General features: G+C 42.3%; 1 protein-coding gene across 1 annotated transcript; it reads left to right on the forward strand.

The window, feature by feature from the left end:
- On the forward strand, positions 1-26,503 carry cpa6 (carboxypeptidase A6). Its single transcript, XM_036555293.1, has 11 exons — positions 1-116; positions 10,163-10,238; positions 18,625-18,749; positions 20,020-20,134; positions 21,612-21,713; positions 21,800-21,904; positions 23,171-23,281; positions 23,392-23,482; positions 25,460-25,662; positions 25,936-26,020; positions 26,310-26,503. The coding sequence occupies exons 1-11, from the start codon at positions 1-3 to the stop codon at positions 26,498-26,500; spliced, it is 1,320 nt and encodes a 439-aa protein (XP_036411186.1). The 3' UTR covers positions 26,501-26,503.

Below are 26,503 nucleotides of genomic sequence, written 5' to 3' on the forward strand. Positions count from 1 at the left end.
ATGGAATTAGGTGCCAGAAACGTACTCAATGTCGCTGTTATTTTGGGATGCGTGATCATCTCCAATAACTTGCTACATCCAGTCGGAGCCTACCTCTACAATAATCGCTATGCTGGGTAAGTTCCGTTGATCATTCATTCACTTGTTTTTATTGAAATGTGTCGTTCTTTTCTGTGAAGATTTCTAAGTCAAGCCACTCATACTTTTTATTCGTTATTTTCAAAGATGTTTTAAAAACTAGTGGTAGTGAGCTCTTCTTTTGGAATATAATCAACCCGAACATCAGGACATTCTTATCGCATCCTGGCATGTACTGGTTTTGGTCATCAAAGGATCTTTCCATGGAGAACATTTTGCTATATATGGCACGATGAATATTTCCAGGTGGGGGCACAGCGAAAATCACTCTGCACCTGCGAATGTACTGACGGTTTGCCCATTTGTATAATTTAGCGGTTTGCAGATACAGTAATTGTGTAGTGTTGAATAGAGTAAAATGTCAAATAATGCTTCATATGAAAACCATAAAAATATTTGCACATGGAATCTATGGAGTCAGATCAGATCTCTGCGCATGGGGGAAGGATGATGCCTTTAATTCTGTATGTTAGTGGCTGGGTGGGTGGATTACCACACCTCCACAGCATACTGGTCTCAGTACATAAAAAAGATGCACATGTTAAGGAAAAACCTTCCCTGTTGCTGAGAGTATGTGGAAACAGACTCATAACACTACGCAGCCTTGCTTGATAGAAAAACATCAAAACCGGGGTTGCCGAAGTTAGAAATTATGGTGTGTGTGTGTGTGTGTTTTGGAGGGGAGGGGGGGCAGGGGTCAACAAAAATTGAGCTTCTAAAGACTGGGCTTGAAACTTGGAAAGTGTTTCTCGGCCATAAAATCTTCTCAAGCCACCCTCTGAACTTGTCCTGAAGCATGAGTGCTCACGTTCTCTCCCTGGCCAGTGCACACAGACGGCCCGACTGTGGCCGATGTGTGGAATGCACGGTGACCGGCAGTCTCCTGGGGTGTCTGAGGGGGCATGGAGGGGCCGCTGTACTGGAAGGCCCATCCCCATCCCCTGACTCCACGCCAGCTCCATCACCCCACCCAAACCCGAGCTGCCTCATGTATCACCGCTTTTACAAGCTGAAAACCAAGGGCAAGAAAATAAAAAAGTTCCCCCCAGACATTGCAGGGAGTTATGGAGCTAGTCCTCCATAATCTGGCAATCTTTTGCAACTCTGCGATGAGAGGCCAGTCTGAACTGGTCAAGGGAAACGGTCTCAGTTGTCAGTGACTCTCCACTGAAGTTAAACAAATTGTTGGTGTGGCCTTCATTATAGTCAAATTGTTCCTGAATTAAATCTGCTTTTTTGGTTGAATTCAGTCCCTAGGGACATCGTTGGCAGATATCAGTGTGTGCTTTGTCAAACCTGGATTTGCACTTATCTGACTTTTCAAAGATTCATGTACAATTTTTTTTGTTTGTGATATCATATAATATAATATAATTGTAATATAATCTATGACTATTTTGTCTGGAAATCAATTAAAAATGTCAGGACCAAAAATGCACAATATTTATGATTGTGATTATTATGATAATGTCTGTGATTCTGCCTGAAGTAAGTTGCATTTTTGCATCTTCTGAATGACTTTAGTTTGGTGTCCATGATATGAAGTTTCATAGTGAGATTGCGGAACAGCTTTTGCTAAATATTACCATACCATACAACATGTAGAGAGTCATTGTTCTTCACATCTATACATTAATAAGAGAAATTTACAGCAGCTCTCAGTTTATGGACAATATGGTGTCTTTATGTTTCTGACCTAATGTAGTCTTAAACTAACAATGTAGTAAACTACCTGATAAGAGTCCTCTTTAGATGACCACATGTTACACTGTTTTGGATTTTGGTCAGCGGGGTGGAATGGTCATGCTTCTGTCTACTTAGGTCTCCTCTGTATAAATGCTAATTTTGTCAGATCCTGACATTCTTTCTCAGAAAATCATGCCATCTATGCAGGATTTCATAGAATGTCTGCCAGTGGTTGTACATATAGCTTGCATTCATTTACATCATAAACACATAAGGAGCCCTTAGATCCATTTCTTATTGCTGTCATCATTGCTGAGGATTTCATTACACTTTCGTTACCTTCTTGGGACAACTGGAAGCAATTGAAAGAAAGTAATCTAGAATGAAAAGTAATCCAGAACTGAGCCACATTATTTTGATTGTCACTATGATTGATGCCCTTAGTCTGTTGGAACACATACAAAGCAATGAAAGGCATTTCCTAAGACAGCCCCTGTTTTTTCTACATTCACGTGTCATAGATGCTAGCACCCTGATTCAATGCCCCTTAACCAGACACGGGTTCCCAAATGTGGAATACCATGTGTGAGTGTTTTCTTGACAATGCACTACATCTGAAAAAAGCAACACAGAAACAACGGTCCTGTACAACAGGAAGCTAGTAATACTACTGAGGAAGAAGAACCAGCCCTTGCTATGTGTCACTTAAAAATGCCATAGCACTTAAACATATTAACATTACTATAAGAAATAGTGAAACATGACTGTACACTGATATGAACCGTCAATGATTTCAAGTAATGTAAAATAGTCTCAATATAAGCACTGTAAATGCATGTTGGAGGAATTCTTGTTGTGTAGATAGCTGGCTTTTAACATATCTAACTTTTCGGCTACATACTGTAGCTAGCTGGCAAAGGGGAAAAAAAAACTCATTTCTCTTTGGCAATAATGCTTTTTCCACCCCGCTGTTGTCTTTTAATAAAACAGTAGTTTTGTCACCCACAGGGAATTACAAAGAATAGGCCAACCACATCCATTGTGTGTGCCCTACATATCTGCACATATTTTAATAACTCATTTACTCCTCTGAGGCATTGAGATGCAATTTCTGCCTTGTATAAATATTTCTTCTTGGTGTAGCTGAAGTAGTCAACCAGACAGCCTGCTTTTTGTTTCACTATTCAGTACATGGGTCAGAATATTTGGGATTTGAACTGTAGGTTGGTGCTTTAGCAGTACAATGTTTTCCTTGTGAGGGAAAGAAAGAATAAATGGTTCCATCAACCATCAAGTTAAACAGCTGTGTAAGGCTAAGCTACACTTGAATTTCCCCAAGATGAACACCTCCCAGTTTACTCATCACCTGTCTTGAGTCAACGTGTTTTACTACCTTAAAAAGCAAAAAAGTGTTGCTTTGTTAAAGCCACATTGTCATCATTGGACCAGCGATCAAGCATTCTAGTTTGTCTGGGAGGGAGCAACGAAGAAATAGTGATACCAACATTTAACAATGGTTCAGACCGAACAGGTCATATTGGAAATGACATCTTTTCCAGTCTTAGTGATCTGAATGATCCCTCTGCAACAAAGGCTTTCCCTGAGGATTTTAGGTCACTCTCTCTTTCTGCTGTCTCATAGAAGGCCTCCCAAAGACCAACGGGAGCTTTGAAAAGAAACCGCCACAGTTCTAGCTTTTACCCCATTCTTTACAGATATGTGCATGGTTGAGGTCACCTACTCGCAGAGCGTCTATTGGGGACATTTCTCATAGCTTCTGAAGTCTGGTGTAAGGCCTTTTGTTCCCCCCTCATTTCACCCATGCTTGGTCACATCCTAAGCTTTGTTGAAGGGGGCCATGACTTCCTGTGTGGCAGCAGGAAACGGCCAAGTGGAAAGAGGAACACAAAGAAGGGGAGAAGAGCAGAGAACGACAGACAATGGGTCTCGCCATAAACCTAGGGGAGGTGTTAATGATGCGCGGGGATTTGGGGCAAATGGTCTGTCTCTGCTGTTAGGAGTCAGTGAGAACCACAAGCGAAAATGTTCACATTTGCATTGTGAATACTGTATTTGAAAGCACACTTACTTATCTTATGAATCAAGATCAAAAGAACACCAGTGCTGTTTTTAGAGAAGTTGGTCAAACATTTTGTTGGATAAATCAACCCAATGGAAAGTATTACAGTGACTTTGAAAAGAGATAGCATTTGTGAAAGAGATGTAGTAAAAGGGAGGAAAAGGTAGGAAAAGGACAGATATTCTGACAGGTGCTGTGTTTCAAAACAACATTCAGCTACCAAAAACATGGTGGTGGAGAAAATGGCCAAACGCTTTATTTATGCCCAATGACATTCAGAATGGTTCACTTACCAAGGCAGGGCACGTAGGCACCTATGAAATATACAAAACCTTATGTAGAGGCACTTTTTAGGAGGTCCCTATATACAACTGAACCTGAAGATGGCTCCACTGGCAGGTCTAAATCATGTACATGTAGCATTAGCGCCCGGGGCCCCCAATCAAATGTGTCAGTGGTGTTTGTAGCTGCCGGTGATTTAGTTTCCTGGAAGATGGCAGGATTGCCATGCGCCGTGATGCAGAGGACAGGCGGTGTGTGCAACGGATCCCAGCTCTCTGAAGGATTCCTATTGTGTGGCTTCCCGTGTCTTCAGCGGCATCTCGCACGGGGCAAAGAAGCGCCACATTCAGCGCCTCCTCACGTGTGTCCCAGAGTTCCGGGCAGAGTCTGCCCCAACATCCCCGCAAAGCACTGCCCCGCTCCTCTCACACAGACGCTGAATACCGGCCTTTGTCTTGTCTGTGCGTGTGTGTGGAACCCTGGAAACGCTGGCCACCGGGTAAACACTGAAGGCGGTTGCAGAAACTGTGTTGGTGTCTTGTCAGTTAATATCTGTGGGGATGACAGAAACCTCAACCAATCACCGTTGGTTCTTGGTTTGCCGTAGAATTGGTCATTGTTATCCTTAGCTACATTTGCAGTCAGGAGGAAGACTTGTGTTGTCTTCCATTGATGTTGAATTCTATGTGGTAACAGTGAAGCTAAATTTCAGCGTCAGTAAGCATACTACTTAGTGGGTTAAAACCAGGGGGCGTTGTTATGCCCTCCTTCGTAATGCAGTGCATTCTGGGTTACAGTAAAGTGTATGAGCTCTGAAGGAATCTTTGGAAACGAACAGAAAATGTGTTTCTAGTCTGCGCTTGTTATTGACAGAGTATGATGTCTTGATTCACTTACTCATAAGTGTTCACCCCAGCTGAGTGGTTTGAATAATTTCAGTTGGATTGAAATATTATCCCAGTGAAGCAGCTGCTTTTAATTGGTGATGTGTTCTAGAAACTGCATGTCCTCCTCATAAATATCCTGTCAAAAAATAAATGGTTGGAGGCATAGTGTGAGCAACAAGGGTCCTTGTTCAATGATCATACTTGCCTCCCTGGTCAGTCCATAGTACTCCTTTGATTGATGTGCTTTAAAAGATCACCAGTTTGTGTTTAGCATTTGGTTAGCATTTGCAGACTTGTGGTGGCAACTCATTGCGTATGCCGGTCTTTGTTTATATTCAATAACAACACAGCATGTACAACATACACAGAAGTTACTTACACATGGTACTTTTGGTTCCTTTCAGCAGCTGAAACAAACAGGCCCATTATCTTAATTAAGCTTCATTTATTATTTATGTATGGTTTTGGGTCTTTCTAAACAACTGAACAGCGAATTCACCTTAATTAAATTGAACAACAGTATTACCAAAATGCTGCATGGAAAATGAACAAAAATAAGACAAAGAAATACCTTTGTTGTGTCTTCATAGTATAGCCTCCAAAAAAAGTCAAAGGATTCCTGGCAAGTGAGCCTGACAGAGATGTCAGTTTCAGATCAGTTTTCAGTTATAGCTAAATCAATCCTAATAAATGTACCTGAATCCTAGTGAACACCCAATCTTACTCAGAGCAGGAACCAGTATATGTGTGCTAGGATTAGCTCTAAATTTCACAGACTGTGCCACTGTCAGTGATTAGGTCACACTTTAGGTTCATGTGTTGTGCCAATGTTATTCATTTAAGAAACTTGAAAGAGGGAAACATCGTTGCTATCAAACGAAATGGAGAATCAAAGAAAACTTCAAGGAAAACTCCTTGTATGTTTTCGAAGTCAGCTTTAGCAATATAAATTTGGATTAATTTAACGTCTGTATATGCATCTCAGATGTTGAACCACGATGAGCCTTTGAAGTGCAGATTATTTAACTATCTACAGAGCGTAACATTTCTGGAAAATTGATGTTTATGTGTTGCTATGTTACTATAAAATGCAGATGAAGAATAACAGCATCCAAATCTTTATGCCATTTTAATTAAAGGTATTATAAAACTGCATTGCTCTGGAACACGCAAAGCTCATTATGTTCACTTTTTACAACAATGGCTGGTTTAGGCTAAACTTAACAAGCTGATAAATGCCTAATGGTAACCATTCAGGTTTAAATCACTATTAAATTTAACAACATCACATTTAATTTGGGATGGTTTTGTAATTAAAGCTTTAAACAGGACAATTTGATAACGCTATCTGTAATCAATTTAACTTTTTTTCCCAGATGATAATTAAGCAGAAATGGTCAGTTCATGTACAACTCCAGGGTTTGTTCAACTGTCATTTAAATTGGTGTTTTTGTAACGTAAATCTTAAGCCAATGAACGTATTTCAGAAATAACTGTATTTTGTCAAAGCAGCTATAAAATCTAGTTAAACAAATTTAATTTATAAAAAGCAAATCCAACAGTGAAAGGGATGGTGGGGTTGAATCAGGGAGCTGCCAGTTTTTTCAGAAATTTTTCAGAAATGAATTTGTCATGCTTGTATCATAACATATACTGTATATCCAAATGGAAGCTTGAAATTAATTCTAGGTTTTGTGGTAGTTACTCAGAATGTACTGCATTTGAAAATGATACCCCAGAGGAAGTGTCCAGTTAAATATACCATATATAAGTCAATAGGCCTTACAAGGCAGTACATCCATCCATCCAAGCACTTTCCCTGACTTGTGTTTTCATTTAAGTCAACCTTTTGTACCTCTATTTTAAGCTTAGAGTAAGGTTTCCATTTCTGTCCCAGTAATGAGGAAGACGATTCACTCAGCAGGAGATGGTGCACTGACAGAGATGGCTCTTCTTGGCTCCTTGTGCATGAGCTTTTGATTTCTTCATTAGGACTAATGTGGCTTAATGAATGTCATTTTTCATAGCTTTATGAGATTTGTGTTAATATCTGAGCCGATTCAGTTTTTTGTGTGCCTTTCATTGCAAGGTATAAAGATGTGCATGCATGTGGTCACCATTCTCTGACCACAGTACAGTTTTTATTAAGGTGTCAAAAGTTATTGTAGGCCACTGGGCCTGTATAAATTATATAGACAGAGTGCATGCTGGGAGATGCTAGATTTTATGTTTTGAACCAAATTAAATCTTGGGTTAATTCTGTTTAGTCATGATACAGTATCGGTTTTTCTTTGCAGCTAAACCGGTTAAGGGTGGTTCCCAGTATCAGTGACAATTACTCTTCCCTAAAGCTTCTTTCATATTTGAAAGATTTCAATTAGTTGTCTTTAAAATTTATCCATGCTGTATTTATCTTTGTAAAAGGAAAGGTATTGTACTGTATTTTGATGTCAGGATTGCGTAATAATTTGGAATAAATGTAGGCCGGTATAAATTCTGAGAATGTTCAGAACTCTCACAGTATCGTGTGCATTACTGGGAGAAATTCATGCTGATTACTTGTGTAATTTAAAACTCCTTTGACAATGCTGTAATCCCATAATGATACATCATCAAAGATGTTGTACGGCTTGACCCCACGATCACATTACTGAACCCTTACACGCAAGTGGGCCACTCCCTTATCCGTGAACTTTTCTTGTAATTATGTGTCATTTTCCAGTTTAATACAAAAGAGAGGCATTAACATTGTAACTGTGGCAGAGATGGTATGAAGTGATGTTCATTACTGAAGTGGTAATAATCCTCCTGAATGCTGCCGTGCTTTGATCTTGCCATGATGTGTGTGAGGCACAGATTAGTGCAGCTCAACACACACGTGTGGAATTGCACAAGGAAGTACCCTGTCTAATCATCACATCCAGTGAGAGGCTGCCCATGGCACGGAACTCCATACGCGGAGAAAACAGCGTGTTAAATGGCGTGTAACAAGATCCACAGGAAGGGCTGTTAAATTAGCAGGGGAAGAAGTTAATAATAACAATGAATGTAGCCCCTTTTCAAAGATAAGCATGTGAAGGCCACATCATGTCAAAGGCTAGCCTGGCTCTTGGGCTGCCTGGACCATGTTGCTGAAGCACTCCCAGGTTTGAGCTAGCCTCTGCAAACCTCCCTTCCTGAGTTTCCCTCCCAGTCCGAGAGCACTTACATTTAACTGTGCATGTGGTTACTCAAACCATATAAAACACTTCATTCATATTTATGGGCATTTATTTCCCAGCAGCAGATGTGGAATTATCTACCACAGACATTATGCAGAGTTTTTCTGTTACCTCCAGCAGGGCACAGGGACGGCGCAGCAGTAGGAGTAAGGTTGACATTGTGGGGGTCCAATTACAAAATCTGAACCGTGTCAACAGTAAACACCGGCTTCATGTAACTTCTCACGTTCCCCCTAGAGCAGGTACTGGCTTGAGACAAGCCAGACATTTTCACGATCTGTTTTTTCACTTTTCTTTTCATACACTTTTTATTCAGTCATTGCTCTATGTGATATTCAGTCAGTCTCAGGTACACACAGAGAGGAGTGTCAAAATGTTGCCAGTCACAGGACAGGTCGGGGTGCTAGGGATACCGATCAGGCTAAAATACTAGCTGAGGCTTCACATGACCATTTACAGACCTGTTCTGCACTTCAGTCTGTATTTACTATAACAATAAACCCCTTCTTCATGTCCTTGAGAGCCTTTTATTGTTGCCCTTTAAATCGACTCACATTGAAAAATCCTTTGAGCCTCGTGCTGGAGCAGGGGGTGTCCTTCAAATACCTGTAAAAATGAAGTCGCCAATTTGTCTGAGTAGAAACTGAGGCAATGACCATTACTAAGGTAATTGCTACCAGAGCTGGACATGTCTAGGTTTTTACGATTGCTTTCCCATCTGTCCCTAGCTATTCTGTGATAGAGATATCTGGTTACAGGAACCACCCTCTTGACATTAGATTCTGTGTGATGCAGTCATCGGCACTACTGTAAAGGAGATGTGCTCTGATCACCCATGCTGTTTAAACAGATAGAGTCTGCGACAATCCTAAACAAATAAGATTACCTCTGATTGGTTTGCATTGTGTGTTACACTGTGCGTGTCATGTTAGTAGTGACTGTGGTGTTTTAGAAATGTGAAATACTGTATCTTACCAATGACATGTGTTATTTTATTCATCATTTGCATCTTCTGATGCTGTGCAAATCATCAGAGAGAAGGGCACTTAAAAAATTAAGGGCTGGAGGAACCAAAGACAACTTACTTCTTATATGATGATGATCAAGCATGTGCAAAATCCGGACAACCATCTGTATAACAGTGAAACTGTGATCACCTGGAATTGTGGTTGCCTTCTCAAACATATATAGTTTTTATTGCGGTTTCTGAAAGTGTTAAATGTTACTGTGGTCACATTCCATGTAGCTCCCATGGTTGAGCCTGGAGATTGTCTCTGATGAGATCTGCAGAGAGCCATTTTTCCTTGATCCGCGTTGGCTGTTAACAATCAAGAGTCAGCCACTTCTCCAGCTGTGCTCCAGAGCAGGTGGCCGCCCTCCTGATTGAAAGAACAAATGCTGCTTCATGTTGAGGTTTTTGAGGTGATGGGTTCCATCACGCAATCTGGAAATTGGAGAGTGCAGACTGCAGAACTCAGCTGCCAAGCTTAGGACAAGCTCCCCTTCCCCTGCGGTTTTACTGAGGCTCATTAGAAGCATTTGAGAGAGTTAATGTGGGGGAAAAAACTCCATTGAGCATAAGCTCAATGTAAATACGTGAGATTTGCATCAACTTGGTAAATTCTACTAAGTGACAAATGTTAGATTCGACATGCTGAATTCAGGTGCGTTTGTCTGTGTTCACGTGTGGTTGCTGTAGTGTCATGGAAATATAGCCAGTGAATATAAAGGTATAAAAGAGGGGTCACTGTTTCCACTCAGCTTAGAAAAAGAGGAGGCCTTCTGATCAAAGTTTGGTTTTTCATTTATATTTTCTAATATTCTTTTGTTGAACAAAATTCCTTGACCGTGCTCCTCTGATACTGCAGAGATCAAGTTATTCGAGTAACTCCTGTCAACAATGGAGAAGTTGAAGAACTCAAGAGACTATTTGGAAATTTGAAGGTGAGTCTGTCTTTTTGGTCTTACACATATTTCTGTCTTCTCTTGCAGATGAATGTCACCTCTAATGCTCCCAAATACTAACAGAGCAGTTTGTCAAATTCTCCCAGCTATGGGACAAGTTACATGTACAGCTTTCCCTACTTGCGGGCAAACTTGGAGTTATGATTGTGGGGATTATGCTGTCAGAAGTGAATTACACAGATTGATCTGTCTCTGCCAGATATTTATCCATGACAGAGTTTGTGTCCCTTTTAACTTCTGACATTAGCATCTGATTTATATACCTTGCACTTTGGCTCATTTTGAGCCTGCACTTGGCAACTATTATGAGATTATATTCACTATTTAATATTGTCTCCAGAGGAAACAATATAACTGTCTTCCAAGGTCCTGCCAAAGTGTTTTGTGGAAGCCAAGAGCTGCCTAGAGAACAGTGATTTAGTGTGCCAGTATTCTCAGGGAGGTTCCGGAACCATATCAGAGATTAGCGCCTCTGGTTCGCTCTCTGTTCTAGTGGAGGCCCAGGTATCTATGTGACCCTGGGAATCTTCGCTGACATCCATGTCCTGTTGCTCTTCATTCAAGTGTCCTGCTCAGAGTTGCTGGCAGTTAAGTGGTTTTGGTCAGCCCTTCTTTAAGTGGGATGATCTTTTTAAGAATCTGGGAGCTGAACCAATGAAGCTTCTCTCCCTTCCCTCGACTGTATTGCTTTCAGAGGAAAAATATATATACTCCTGGATTTCACAAAGAAGCAGAAAGGAAGTGAAGCAGCACTCACTGTTATGCACTTAATTACTCTATGTGATATCAGTTGTTCCTCAATAAAATAACCTTTTTAAACACACACAGCTGATTTCTTTAAGCTGCCCCGTTTCCTTAGGAGTCTCTACTGAATCCGTGACCTGATAAACATTGTTGAACTTGTCACAGTCTTGACAGAGCACCATAAATCCTCAGCACCGAGGCTGCATGTTGAATTCCAGTCACGCCTGCCAGCCCCCGTCTTCCAGTGGCACTCGGCGACCAGTGACAATGCAGGTGACAGGAGACTTCTCAGGACATCTCCAGAGCTGTCAGAGAGCCAGCGCAGTGCGCATTCAAGCGCTGTCACCAGTCCCGCTTGTCACAGGTAGACGTGTCACGCAATGGCGACTATGATCCATACGTTTCAGAAGCGAAGAGGCCCCTGAATTTCAGAGCCTGGCTGTATCGAGATGAAGAGCTCTCTGCTGCGCAGTCAGGGTTCGTCATCATCCTCTTTCTGCACAGGGTCCACTCCTTCGGGCCTTCGAGAAGCGTGGAATGGGAGCCACATATGAAAACATGTCAACGCAGCAGTGACAAAAGAGATTTCACAGTTGTTAGAGTCTACTGCGACGTGTTGCAGTGGGAGTGTAGCCATGCGGATGATAGGATGTGAAATAACTGGTGAAGATGAAAGCGGGAGGTCCTTCTGAAATGCCATGCATGCAGTTCTCAGCCCAGTCCCAGGCACATTTGGGAATAATTACACAGCAATGCTGGGCATCCTGAAGAACCCCCCCCCCCCCCCCACACACACACACACACACACACACACACACACACACCACCATCACCATCACCCCCCCTCCACCCACCTACCCCACACTGGCTTCCTTTGAACTCAGTGCAGAGCGACTGCAATAATGACTGTAACACGAAAAGGAGGGGAAAACAGTAAATATCCATCGCTCTGCCAAAGAGCAATCATGGAGAAAATGGGGCAGATATTTAGTACACAGAGAGCTGTCCAGTGGCAGCCCCTGTTGTAGTGGCAGTGGTCTAGAAAGCCTCAGGTTGGAGAACACAGGACCACACCTCACACAGAGTACGTCTGGATGCTCGGGAGGCTCAGGAGGCATGACCTGCTGCGAGGTCAATGAGATCATTGTCATTGACCTGCTGCTATTTGCTGGAGATTCAGTGTCAGCTTCAACATTCCAAGACTGACACTGAATCTCCAGGTCTATCAGTTATTCGGGTCTTTTCTTTTCACAATAATGTTGCCTTGAGCATTGAGCATTCTGAACATCTCTGCCAAACTACACATTGCATCCAATTGCACTGTACCAAATTAAGGACAACTGAAACCCCTACACTTGTCATTTGAATGTTTTATTAATGTACAGAAAACTCCCAAAAGCTCAAATTAAAGTTGTGTAAGCCCCGAGTAAGCTAAAACCAAAAAGATATTAATACTGCCAATAAAACAAGACTTTTACTGCATTGCGACATGGAAGACCCAATATAGGCAGGCACTGTGTGGCAGGGTTTATGATCATAGACAATGCCCAGGATTGTGTAGTTTGAGATGAGAAATGTCTGATGTGATACCTTTTATGGGCAGACAGCATCTAATTTGAAGGTCCAGTAAGTCTAGCTTTTGTATACATTTGGTGGCTGGTTGGTATCCCCCACTTGTAAAAAAAAAAAGTTTACTGGGGTTATCCCAGGGCTGTTGATGTGACTGTTTGACCATATCTGTAGACATACGCCACTGACAAAAAGATTTCCTTCTATAAATGTGCTTCATGAATAGCACTCACAAAAACATCAGGAGGAGCTTTTCCTATAAGTCTGTTTTATGAATAACAATAAACATCAAGTGAATCAAGGAATTAGGATGCATAAGGGACTACCTAGATGCAATCACTCAACCAAACAGCTAGCTGGTAAGTATATGTATAGCATTCACTTTTGTAAATGAACTTCCAAGAGACAAAATCTATGAATATATTGCTATCTGATGCCAGCCCACAAGTTAAGTTGAGGCAAGTACTCTTTGATTTACGAGAGCAATGAAAGGAAAGCAATATTAAAACTTTAAATCAGAGGTTTCTCGGGTTACAGACATGTCCTGTGTGTATTAAATAATGAGGGGAAGCAAAGAAAGAAAAGAGCAGTACAGTCCTGATGTTGCGTGAATGAATGAATGGCTGAAATGAAAGAAGAGTGCGGTCCTCAGCTCAGTTTCCCATGGGTTGTGTTTCTCCTGTACTGTTTGAACCCTACACTGCAGCCATTGCAAGCCCAAAGTGGCTCTCTGAGACTGCACAGTTCATTTAGATTAAATAGGCTATTAGCAGTGAGCATCTTTCTGGGCCTTTGGTGAAAGCCTGTATCATGCGAACATCCTTTAAGAAATGGGCTCAGGACCCTTTGCAAACCAGGAAGAAAATGTATCCATTAGCAGAACATTCGCAATCCTGTTAGCTTTTTCCTGCGCGAGGAATAAGAACCACCTGCTGTCCAATCCTGTTCTTTTGTCAATCAGGACACAGAATTTGATACCAGCCAGTATAAAGCTGAACCAATCCATGGGTCAGCAGGGGTCAACTTGAGAATTGCTCCAATCCACTATTTATTTTCACATGACAGAATGAACAAGGCTCAGAGATGTTTACTGTGCACTTGATGGAGGGAATGTTGTTCAGCGTGTTTACAATACTGATTATTGAAAACTCAGCCGGGCGCAGACCGCATGTATTTTTCACCCTCTCTCTGTTTGCATGAAAATTAACCACCTGCTTTGCAGATGCCGCATGCTTCTGACCACCTTCAGGCTGTGTGAGCTCATCAGACTGACTGGGTCATCACTGAAACCTAGTGGGGGCCAAGTGTTAATCTAGTGATGCATAAAGGGAGGCAGCCTTGGAGAAATGTGCACCACATGTGATAAGGCGGACACCCTGGGGGTGTTCAGCACGCAAACATGCAAACAAAGCAGCACCTTGCAACATCGCCGATGCGAAAGTCTTTTGCCCAGGGCTGCGGTTCCTTAATGATAGCTTTGAACTTCGTTTCCCATCAACACCTTGCTCATGGTTGCATGCTGCTTAAGGGTTTATTAATAAAATTATAAATAAATCAATAAATATGAATAAAATTGCATATTTTTAAATATTAACACATAACTCTTGAGTGAAATTACCTGTATTTCCCTGATGGTGCCTGTCAGTGCTGGCATGTGTGGTTTGATTTTGAAGCTGGAGCTGCACTTCCTGCTGGCTCCCTACCACCCCGAGCCAGGCTGAAAGGTGCCAGGGGTAGAGTGTGATCTGCTTGGGGTGGTGACTGTGAGATTCGGGCAGTACTGGAATGAGGGCAAGTCCCGAAGCCACAGCACTCCATCTCCGTGTCCTTCCACAGACCACACTCTCTGCCTCAATGCACTGGATGACGAGGCTGTTGGGGAATATATGGAAGGACTGGTATACAAGCTGCAATAAATAGGCTACCTAAGATATATAAGAAAAAGTGAAATTGGTTTAGCTTCAGTTTTGATGCGAAAAACACCTATGCATATAAATATACATCATATTTTTGTTTATGAACAATAATAGCAGTGAAGCAGATTCACAAAATGTTTGTGCTTTTGTGTACAGTAAGTACACAAGTTAGTAAGGTTTCATTTTCAATATTTCAACATTTTCAAGGTGGTAATCACATTATGTAAAGGTGTAAGCCAAAGACATAATTCATTGACTATAGCAAGCTAAATCTGTTGGAAACTCTTTGAACTTTTCACTCTCTGAACTTTATTTCCTATGAATATAAGGCAAAGGTAATAATTTAAGGTGTCAGTTACTGCCAGTCTGCTGAATATTAACACATAACTCTTCAGTGAAATTACCTATACTTGCTCACGGTGCCTTTGTGGATTACAATAGGGTTTTGTTATGTCCAAGAGACTGCTTTTAGAGTTTGCAGTTTTGATACAATTAGATACAATTAGCACTGCAGATATATACTACAGTACAGTATCAGGTATTCCAGTTAAAACAGAATTCTCTATTTTTTATGACATTCAGTTGCACGAATTGAGCTTCAAAGCTTCATGATTAAAATGCACACTGGAAACCTATTTTAAGAAACAGATGTTGCTCATGAAATCACTTAGATAAGCATACATTACTGTATTTTTCGAATTAATTTATAGACAAATGCTCCACAATAAGAAACATTTGGTATCTAAATGAAAACCTCTCAACAACATTCTTTTTTATTTTTTAAATGTAAGACTATTACAAAAGCAGAATATGATATGAAATGAATTTCAAAAAGAACATTCACAGTTAAAAGACAAGTCACTTTTCCCCACTCCAAATGACTTGGCACAATAGATAGTAAACCCATTGTGTGTATAATAGTGAATGTGACCATTCTCACCATATTACACACAGCAAAGCTAAAGCTAAGTACCGCTAATAATTGCTGTTTACAGAACTGCAGCACTTCAGTAATTGATATCCATTAATCTTGTTGCCTAATAGGCTGCTTATTTCATCCAAACCCAACTGTATAATCTCTTGGCAGGCGCTAAAAGGGGACTTTTGTGCTAGAAACCTCAGGTTAAACATCGGGCCTTGTGATGTGTGCGTTTGCGGGAGTTTTGCATGTGTTGTAAATCTGACATGGTTTTGTGGGTCATTAGCACCGTCTGAGCGCACCGCTGCTGTATTTTTCCCCCCCTAAGGCAGCGGCTGCACCAGCTGACTGCTGCCCTAAATCTCCTCAAAATTATGGATGTAGTCTGCAGGCAGTGAGGCACCCAACCTGTCAAAACTTTGACTGTGGAAAACAGCTCAGAATCAAAAGCTCCTCTTTTTATCCAGTTGTGCCGTGAGTCCAAGACAAACTGAACTCCGAGTCCTCCGAGCGCCAACTGGGGGGAGATGACCTGTTTATTAGCAAGGAGAACTGATTGCCATTCCTTCTGGAAAAAAAATGAAGATAAAAGCGATATTTACAAATATGGGATGCAAATGCGAGGATGAGGGCTTTATGAGATATTTCATGCCATTTTCAAACCCTGCTGGGGGAAATTATGGTGCCTGACTATTAGCAATGGATTTCAGGCGTTGGATATGTCTGCGCTGCCAACAACGTGATGCCAACTGTAGGATGGCCAAGCCTCATCTGACTGGCATGGAGACTCACTCCCACTAGTATGGTGGTCCTGTGTGCTGTTTGTTTGCCTAATGTTTACGCACTATGTTTGCCTAGCTCCTACAACTTCCTCTGGATGCTGGGGCGCTTTCTTAACCTACATCACTACAGAAGGTATATGTAGTATCAGACTGCCTTCTAGTAAAAATATCATACAGTTCTACAACTAAGCTAATATTATAATTTTTGTGTCTTCAGCACCATACCCAGAATTTATAATTGAATGAATATGTTTGAACGTTATCCGTAGTCATCACAGGCATACTGATCCTAAGCTCTAATGGGCCAGGTGAGTCACTCTGTGGATACCTCCTGGTCCCAGAAGAACACCCTGGTCTCATGCTGCACGGAGCTTGTTTGTGCCTCTCATACATTGTGGACCTTAATGACTGATGTCATCACAGGGGACCCAGCCCTGATCTCTGTTACCCAGGGTCCTGCTAATTAAATTCAAACTGACCTCTGTAGGTACGTCTTTGTCCTTGACATTTTGAGTAACTAACTGAAGCAATGTTTTCCACTTTGGCAGTACCTACATAATACCATCACCTCAGCAATTTCTGATATTAACAAGAATATATTGTGCATGAATTGAAAAAATGTATTATTTCATTAAATTTGTCACAGTGAAGGACAAATTTGGGTCAAAACCCATGACAAGGGTGGTATAGAGTCTTAACAGACAAGCCGGGGGGTGTTTACAAATATTAGCAGACAAATGCCTCACCTTTTACTGAAGAGATTTGTAAATTTGTAATTCTACACAGTTTCTCTTTTCTTATCAGTCATTCTTGTCAAGACACAGTAGAGCAGTCTGTATTCAAAGCATACAGTTTCCGATTAGCACAGTGCATTAGCAAGAATGCACAGAGTGAGCAACCACATGGAGATAACTTATACATTATGCATTTACTTGCTCGTATACAGTAGCAGCATTGTGAATATGCTGGAAAATCCTGATACAGAGTACAAGGCACAACTTCCTCTGGATGCTGGGGCGCTTTCTTAACCTACATCACTACAGAAGGTATATGTAGTATCAGACTGCCTTCTAGTAAAAATATCATACAGTTCTACAACTAAGCTAATATTATAATTTTTGTGTCTTCAGCACCATACCCAGAATTTATAATTGAATGAATATGTTTGAACGTTATCCGTAGTCATCACAGGCATACTGATCCTAAGCTCTAATGGGCCAGGTGAGTCACTCTGTGGATACCTCCTGGTCCCAGAAGAACACCCTGGTCTCATGCTGCACGGAGCTTGTTTGTGCCTCTCATACATTGTGGACCTTAATGACTGATGTCATCACAGGGGACCCAGCCCTGATCTCTGTTACCCAGGGTCCTGCTAATTAAATTCAAACTGACCTCTGTAGGTACGTCTTTGTCCTTGACATTTTGAGTAACTAACTGAAGCAATGTTTTCCACTTTGGCAGTACCTACATAATACCATCACCTCAGCAATTTCTGATATTAACAAGAATATATTGTGCATGAATTGAAAAAATGTATTATTTCATTAAATTTGTCACAGTGAAGGACAAATTTGGGTCAAAACCCATGACAAGGGTGGTATAGAGTCTTAACAGACAAGCCGGGGGGTGTTTACAAATATTAGCAGACAAATGCCTCACCTTTTACTGAAGAGATTTGTAAATTTGTAATTCTACACAGTTTCTCTTTTCTTATCAGTCATTCTTGTCAAGACACAGTAGAGCAGTCTGTATTCAAAGCATACAGTTTCCGATTAGCACAGTGCATTAGCAAGAATGCACAGAGTGAGCAACCACATGGAGATAACTTATACATTATGCATTTACTTGCTCGTATACAGTAGCAGCATTGTGAATATGCTGGAAAATCCTGATACAGAGTACAAGGCACCATCAGCTGTATTTTCCCTGTGTTCACATCTCAGTGTGTTTTGGTTGTAGGGCCATGCAGGCCTGAATCCTTGATGGGACACTGTGACAGAGAGAAACCTTGAGAAAGGTTCTTACACTGATTATTTTTAATAAGTATTCAGCTATATAAACGTAGAATATGTAAAATGCAAGCTGTGTCAGATGTCCAAGATGTTCCTTCGGGGTATGGGGTTGTTCACATGCAGTGCGGAACCTTCATTTACATCACATTACGGTATGTGTCCCATCTGAGACATCCCCCATTCTGTAAGCTGGGACAGGGAGCTCGTTTGACCTAATGCCTACTAGAGCGTTCACTGTCACTCATGTGTTGGGTGAGAGGAGGCTGTGAGTGATGTTCTTATTGCATTTTTTGTGTAGCAAATATAAAACTCACTGAATAGACTTGGCTTAGTCTAGGGTGTCCCTTGCGCTCAGTTTGGATGAGGGTTGAGACGGTCTGGGATTCTCTCACTGTGACCCAGATTCTCTCTTCTGCTCCACAGGTGGACCTCTGGCGGCCCAACAGTGCCGCCCTGATCCGCGAGGGCAGCGACGTGGATGTGCACGTGGGGCAGAACGGCACGCGACACCTCAAGGCCCACCTGCAGCACTCGCACATCCGTCACAAGTAAGTGCCCACCCCCCACCCCCCAGCTCCCACTCCCCAGCCCCCTAAACACCCCCTTCCAGGGGCTGCTCTCTCATTACAGGAGGGCGTCTTCCCACATACCGGAACAACAGCATCTGTTTCCCAACCACTGTCGCAGGATAGCCGCCTTCCCATGCAGAATTGCAGAGATATGATTTGCACATGCGGGGGGCTCCAGCCCCCCTTTTGTCAAAAGGCACTTTCATCTCCCCTCTTCCCATCATTCACCCCCAATCAACAGAAATGATGGGGTTTTATCAAAGACGCCACAGCAAGAGAAACTCCAATTGCCATCTGTGCCCATAGGGTGTTTTTTTTCCTCTTCTTCTTTGTCTGAATCTATAGCTTTGCTTTGTATTTATCGTATGTATATCATTTAGAAGCAGACGCCTTTGAAGTGTAATCTGGGGAGTTATGAGAAGAGCCACTCTGGGACCTCTTTCATTCTGAAAAGCCATTGTCCTATACCATGTCACCCGAGGCAATAATGCTCATTGGTATTGGTGCATTTATGGTTCTAATGTTTATGTCAGTTTGGGTGGCCCTTGTTATTTACTTACCAATAAGTTGCTTTTTTACAGAGGAACAATTCTGTACTAGCCCAGTCACTATCATCCTCTGTAGCCCTCTACTGCCTTACAATGGTGAAAAACAGAGACGCTTCTCACATGAAAGAAATGGTCTGTTAAATGGATGCATTTTTGTCATCATAAGTTCTGTCAAAGCATCAGACAGTCCCATGGTTAACTTCTTGACAATGAATTGCACATTTCAAATGGGGATTCAGGAGGGGCCAATGAGATGGCAAAGCATTGTTTGATACATTGTCTTTATTCTACTTCTGGCAATTTTCTTCAGATTGCCTCTGCAGGGAATGCACTGGCAAGCCATTTCAGAATACATCTCTGTCATCTCTGAATGGGCTACTGCCTCTGTAAGAAAAGAGGATAAGCTTTTTCAGACCCTAACAAACGAGCTGGATCATAAATTTGCACTGTATGAGGCTAGTTGCATCTGCATACATTCATGTGACCACCTATCAACAGCTAGAGAACCTAAAGGGTTTGATTTTTCAGAATGTTGTCAGTTAGAAGTTACAGCTTGGTGAGGGATGACCACCTCGGTCAGCGGCAATCAAGCATTCAAATTATACCAGAGCAAAAGATGATACTGCTAAGGGAAAATGCGATATTTTGGCTCCCTCAGATCATGCATTTGATGTTAAGGCTCCTTCTCATGTCTTCTGCAGGGTTCTCATCTCCAATCTCCAGTCTGAAATTGAAAAACAAACTGGATATCGGTCTTCCAGAAAACGGCGATCAGAATTCCAGTACGACTACGAAGTGTACCACTCTTTGGAAGAGGTATTAGGACGTATTGGGAATGATGTTTAATTCATATTTGTACATAAAAATTATTAGTAATCTGCATAGTTCGCAGGAAGGACAAAATCAAACACAGAGGAGCCAGACAGTCAAGAAAAGTGACATTCTATTTTAGGCGTTATATATAAAGCAGGTTTTGGAGGCAACCCTGTGACTAAATGTTTTATCTTAAATCTCATGTCACAGTAAAAGCAATAGTTTAAATTCAACGCTGTATGTGTGAACGTGTGACAGTATAGACAGTTTTTACAGTTAAATGAACACTAATAGCTTTTGCTGCGGTGCACATTTCTGTCCACGATGTAGATTCTGATGTTTTCCAGATTATCCAGTGTAAAGCTAAAGTATTTCTCAGAAGAGGTATGATTACCTGTATGGTAAGCCGCCCGACATCTTTTAAGTCGGTCCCCTAAAACCAGAATGTTGTTTTGTGAGTTGTGCGAGTTCTGTTCCCCATCGCTGTCTCGTGTGCAGACGGAGCTCCGAGCCATTTCCTTTGCCGGTGCAATCAGGCCTCTTTGATGTGCGCGTTTGCATTCAACATAGGCAATCGTGAATCTATCAAGCGCCAAGGCCCTGTGCATTCCTGAGTCTGACAACAGGATCCAAGAGCGCCACAAACCCCTCATTACGGGGAGCTCGGTCTCCCTGACACAGAACTGCAAGATAAGACCTCCGATCCACAACTGGGAGGCTGCCTGCACTGCTGTTTCCTCCTGTCTCGGCCTCTGTTTACACAACAGCTCATCAGAGGTACAAGGTATGCGATTGGGACGAGCAGTGTTTTGAGCAATGATTCATATGAATCATGAGTCATCATCGAATGCTGTTCAGCCAGAATCGGGCAACTGTGTGGTGTCGACCGTGCGGAGCTCTCCTCTACCTGATGGTGCCCTCTAGTGACTCCGTGACCCTTATGCTTTCACAGAAAGCACGAGACCCCACACAGCATTTTGATCCTAGGCTGTCATTATGACAGGCTCAAAATATCTGCACCAGAGAAAACAAGCCACAACACTATGGAAAGAAGAGAAGAAGAAAAGCATTTAAAAAATGCAAATGCCTTTACATCTGTCTTTAACATGCCCGGACGAGAATGTGGCGATCACCACATCTGTAAAGGGGTTTCAGCTCAGACACCAGTGCTGGGTGCTTGGATGGAAAGTGCGGTCGCTATTGAAAACTGCGAAGGCGCTTGGCAGAAGTGGTTTGGTTAAAATGGTAATAACAGCTTCTAAATGAAGGAAGGCTAACACAATGAGAATTATGTGCTAGATCCCAGTGGAGCATGGTATAAGGGTAACAGCTAGTGCCGCAAATTGTGACATTTTTAATATTTTACAGATCTAGCTCATAATGGTTTAAGAGTTAAGGAAGGCTTTGAAAAGCATAATTGGCCCCATTGTGTTTCATTATGCCTGACCCAATTTGTCTCTCTCTCTCCCCTCACCAAAAGATTCAGAGCTGGATGTTTGAAATGAACAGGACCCACCCACATTTACTGGACATGTTCTCCATCGGCAGGTCATTTGAAGGAAGGCCTCTCTACGTGCTTCAGGTATGTGCAGTGTAAGATGATGCCTCCTGCTGGTGCAAGGCTAAACACTGCACCTCAGTGGACTGACCTTTGTCTACTCCTGTCAGCTAGGAAAGAGAACGCGCTCCTACAAGAAGGCCGTGTGGATCGACTGCGGGGTCCACGCCCGAGAGTGGATTGGACCAGCCTTCTGCCAGTGGTTTGTGAAAGAAGTGAGTTCCTCTTTCCTCCACAATTCCATATTATCCCCTCTGTCCAGAGCCGTGACGGAGTGCCACAGCATTAAAAAACAGCTCAATTGACAAGCACTCTCAGCAGTCTGTCATAGATCTTCTAGTAATCCATATCTATTGTTCAGAGAGTCAAGGTTCACTTCAGCCATTAAGAAGAGCTCCAACAAAGAATGAATGCACCACCAACGGGCACACTAATCAAGAATGCATCCAAGTGGGCTGTGAACTAAACATGAGGACAAGTCCTTTAACTGAACTGTCTTGGCAATTTTAATCACATCAGCCATTACACATAATTAAACCAGATCAAATCTGAAATCTACTCAGACCACTTGGAAGTGTCTAGCCTGTAGTGTCATTGAGCCAGTCCTGTGCTTTGTTTGTCTGGGCACACTGTTATTGAAAAGAGTTTGTCCACACACACCAGGCGGTGACAATCAGTCAGACCTGCAAGGTGCAGTACCTCAGACCTACCACAGTGTGGCAGAGCACTTATGCATTTGGAAGAGATTAACCTCGACCTGAGCCTGATTAGAGGTCGGGCAGTAGCACTTCTGTCAAATCTGCTTTCTCTAATCCTATTCTTCAGCACCGTGTAGCATGAGGCTTAATTAATATTTTGCTCTGAATGGAAATTTGACTTTACAGTCAAATATGCCATTAAATATGGCATAATCCCCTGGGCTTTTGCTGTTAAGGATAGACTGGGAATCAGGGCACTTTCTGAGGTGTACGATCCAGCTCGTGTGGTTGCAGTTTAGAATCGGGGGGGTTGGTGGTGCTTGCAGGCTTACAGCTTCGCAAAGCATCTTCATGGCAGGCATACTTAGCTGTGGAGTTTAAGCCCAACAGATGCTTTGTAGTAACTGTAGGTGGTGACATTTGTCTCAGCGATGCTTCAGGGAGGATGTACCACATATGAACAGGTCAGGCATCTCATGGGAGATGTTTATGTGATATCTTGAGTGGACCACCAGACTGCAGCGAGCCCAAAATGCGACAATATATACAAATGTGTATATGGGTAGGTTTAAAATACTTGCTAAATTATGTCACAAATTCAGAGGAGGTAATCACATGTAATAATACCCATCACCGTTAATGCTTGTTAGGCAATTATTATTCAGAGCGAATCTCACACATGCACACATGAACTCATTGTAAAATCCTGGAAAAAACCAGGGTGCAGGCCAAAGAATTATTGTCATGCGGTCATCACCATGACAGCATTCATTTTCATTACAGGCCCTGCACTCTTATCAGTATGACTCTGTAATGCGAAGACTAATGAATCAGCTCAACTTCTACATAATGCCAGTCTTCAATGTTGATGGCTACCATTTCAGCTGGAAAACGGTAATACCTTGCTCCTTTTTTTTTTACTATACTCACTATATAAAGGAAATATTTTGTAAGTGTTAAAAAAAAATCATTTATGCATTTATTCACTCGTTCATTCTCTTCAGGACCGTTTCTGGAGGAAAACACGCTCTAAAAATCACAAATATCAGTGTCGAGGTGTCGATGCCAACAGAAACTGGAAGGTGAAGTGGTGTGGTAAGTTTCTGAACTGTCAGCCATATCAGGCTGAGAGAAAAGGTCACAGACCTAAATACCTCTCTTTTTTCACTCAGACGTGTTATGATTCAGCATATGTCTAATCTGTGAAAACCAATAACAACTTTAAAGGGGGATAGAAATCCTCAATAAAATGGTAGATACAGTACAATTGCGCTTACACAAGCCTGAGCAATTTACATTTTATAAATGTATTAATAAAATCAGATTTTTCAGAGGAGAGCAGACGTAGTCTAAACGAGCATAATCTGCAGTGCCCTTTAAAGCGAAACAGGAGCCGGCAGTTTCATGCCTCTTCCCTTTGGTGTTTGGAGCTGAGTCTCCTGGTGATGTGTCTGCTTAATTAGTGTAAGCTGTGGATTAAATGTTTGCGCGATGATGACTCCTTCCTTTTGATGCGGCTGCGGGGAGACTCTGGCTGTCTGCCGCCGTCGTTTGCAGAGTCGTCACTCGAGGAAGGTCTCTTCTGGTGCGGTATCAAAATTCAAGTCTTTCAAATAAACAGATTGGTATTTATTTGAGGAGAGTGTGCTGCACCGAATGTCTCTTGGGCTTTTCCAAGGTACCTGTAGGTATAATATGTACACCTGGAGCATTTTGTTTTGCAAGTGCATTCTTTTAATGTTCCATCACCACAGCTGATTTTTTAACTATATAATGACATTTTTCAGTTTCGTTTGCTTAGAAAATGTCCTTATCCCTGGCCACTTACACAGCTAATGTATGTCTTAGCTGTGTAATCTTGTATGTCTGGATGGTAAACTTAAGCAATTCAAGCACCATGTTCAAGCACAGAACCGCAGCGCCCCGCCCCAAGATGTGAACACACAAGCTTCTGGTAATGATGTCAAGCTCCTAACCCACTAAACCACAGTGCAGCCCTGTCAGATCACTCTTCTTTGGATTTTTCACAGCCCCCTGATACCGAGAGCTCTCTCTTCATGTAGACCGTGTAAAATATTTAGGTCTGTGCTTTGGGAGCCCCCGAGGGGCAGAGCCGTAAGGCACACACTCGCACTCCACAAAACTCAGCCTTCATTTGCGCAGGACATTAATTATGAAGAGAGCGTTCCATGACAACTGCATGATAATTATAGGTGTGGGCTGGTGTTTGCATTTGTCGTATCACGCGCAGCAGAGTGAGCATTGAGTGGCAAATTGGCCCTTTAATTAGTGTGGCAAAGGCAACTAGACAAAATGGAGTGTTGGATGGGTGACATCCGGGGTTGTGTTGCGTATGAAAACAGTCATACAGCGGGTGTTTGAAAGAGCAGCTCTCATATGGGGTGGCATAAAGACTCCTATCTCAGCAGAATCCTCAAGGCTCAGATTCCAATGAGAGGACTATATTGAGGAAAAGAAATGTGTAATTCACCCACTCATTTGCATCTCCAATAATTAATCTGGGCTATTGTTTACCTCACCGCTTGAATTACCCTGAGGCTGTGCTAAATTCCCAACTGATTAGCATAAACAAATAATCATTAGTATCTTCCACAAATTTTTTTTTCTTTTTTTTTTTACTGTGTTTTTACAAATTGCTAGCCACAAATAATGTTTACAGTCTATCCTGTGGGAGATTACTTTCTGTAACTCACCCATAATTTATCTGTGAAGGCTACTGAAATGTCATGTGTATCGAAGTACTCTCTATTTCTAATATACATATTCTTGTGGTGAAAACCATAGAGGTTATGCAAGTGAGAGAGGAGGACATAACTCAAGCTGTTTTGCACCACGAGAGTGGGTGGAGTTCTGTGACGAGATTTTCATAGGTCCCATAGGTAGAGCACTAACAGCTGGTTCAGGATGCATTCTGAATACTGAGGGAAGTATGTGGATGAAATCGGTAGGGAGAGCTTTGCAATCACACCGCAGAAGGCTTTCCTGCTTGTTGCACCACACGAGCGCCTTCATGCTGACCTTTCCCCCCCTGCTTTCTCCTCTCCTCACCAGATGAAGGGGCCTCTTCGCACCCCTGTGACGACACCTACTGTGGGCCTTTCCCAGAGTCTGAGCCCGAGGTGAAGGCCGTTGCCAAATTCCTGCGGAATCACAGGAAGCGCATCAGGGCCTACATTTCCATCCACGCCTACGCCCAGATGCTCCTCTACCCCTACTCGTACAAGTACGCCACTATCCCCAACTTCAACTGCGTGGTGAGTTTCAGCCCAATCTTCGAATGGACCCATAAAATGTGCCCTCCACATCCATGCTTTCGACCCCAGTCTTGTGAATGAAGTAACTGTGGTTGCTGTTTTTTGAAATATACAGCTTAAGCACATTTAGGATATTGTTTAACAGTTAGTACATGGCCAACAGCATCATTGATCACAATTAGTCCATGGTGCGGTTTGCATCACATGACTAAAATGGGTTGCTGTGTGCATGGTCGTCCCATCAGTACATAAAGAATTCACTTGTTTTTACAGGAATCTGCTGCACAAAATGCAGTTACTGCCCTTTACTCAGCTTATGGGGTGAGGTACAGATATGGGCCTGCCTCTACCACACTCTGTAAGTCTTGCGTACGGTCGTATGATGTTATTGATTGCAAGAACGTTTTATTTCTATGTTAATACATTATTTGACAGTTCATATCAGTAGCAGTTTGCCTAATATTTTAATATCTTGTCATTTTACAGTCCTTGTTATCTGAATTTTTCTAATTTTCACATAAATCAAGCCGTCCAAAAATGTTCTCAGTGTTCTTTCTGTTCCGCAAACTCCTGGATTTGAAACGGGTCGCTGTCAGAGTGAGTCAGATAAGCTGCCGCATGACAGGGTGTTGCTCTGCCTCTGACAGACGTGAGTTCTGGGAGTTCCATGGACTGGGCCTACAAAAACGGCATCCCCTACACCTTCGCCTTCGAGCTGCGCGACACCGGCTACTACGGCTTCCTCCTGCCGGAGTCCCTGATCAACCCCACCTGTACGGAGACCATGCGGGCGGTGAAGACCATCGCCGCAGGCCTGCTGAAGAAGTGCACCAAGTGAACC

The sequence above is a fragment of the Megalops cyprinoides genome, chromosome 2, assembly GCF_013368585.1.
Source record: "Megalops cyprinoides isolate fMegCyp1 chromosome 2, fMegCyp1.pri, whole genome shotgun sequence".
NCBI classification, from domain to species: Eukaryota; Metazoa; Chordata; class Actinopteri; order Elopiformes; family Megalopidae; genus Megalops; species Megalops cyprinoides.

What these genes read in the sequence shown, in the direction of transcription:
- cpa6 (XM_036555293.1), top strand. Translation starts at nt 1, where the DNA reads ATGGAATTAGGTGCCAGAAACGTACTCAATGTCGCTGTTATTTTGGGA. An exon ending in TCCCCAACTTCAACTGCGTG is followed by an intron (nt 25,663 to 25,935) that starts GTGAGTTTCAGC and finishes TTGTTTTTACAG; the next exon opens with GAATCTGCTGCACAAAATGC. An exon ending in GCCTGCCTCTACCACACTCT is followed by an intron (nt 26,021 to 26,309) that starts GTAAGTCTTGCG and finishes TGCCTCTGACAG; the next exon opens with ACGTGAGTTCTGGGAGTTCC.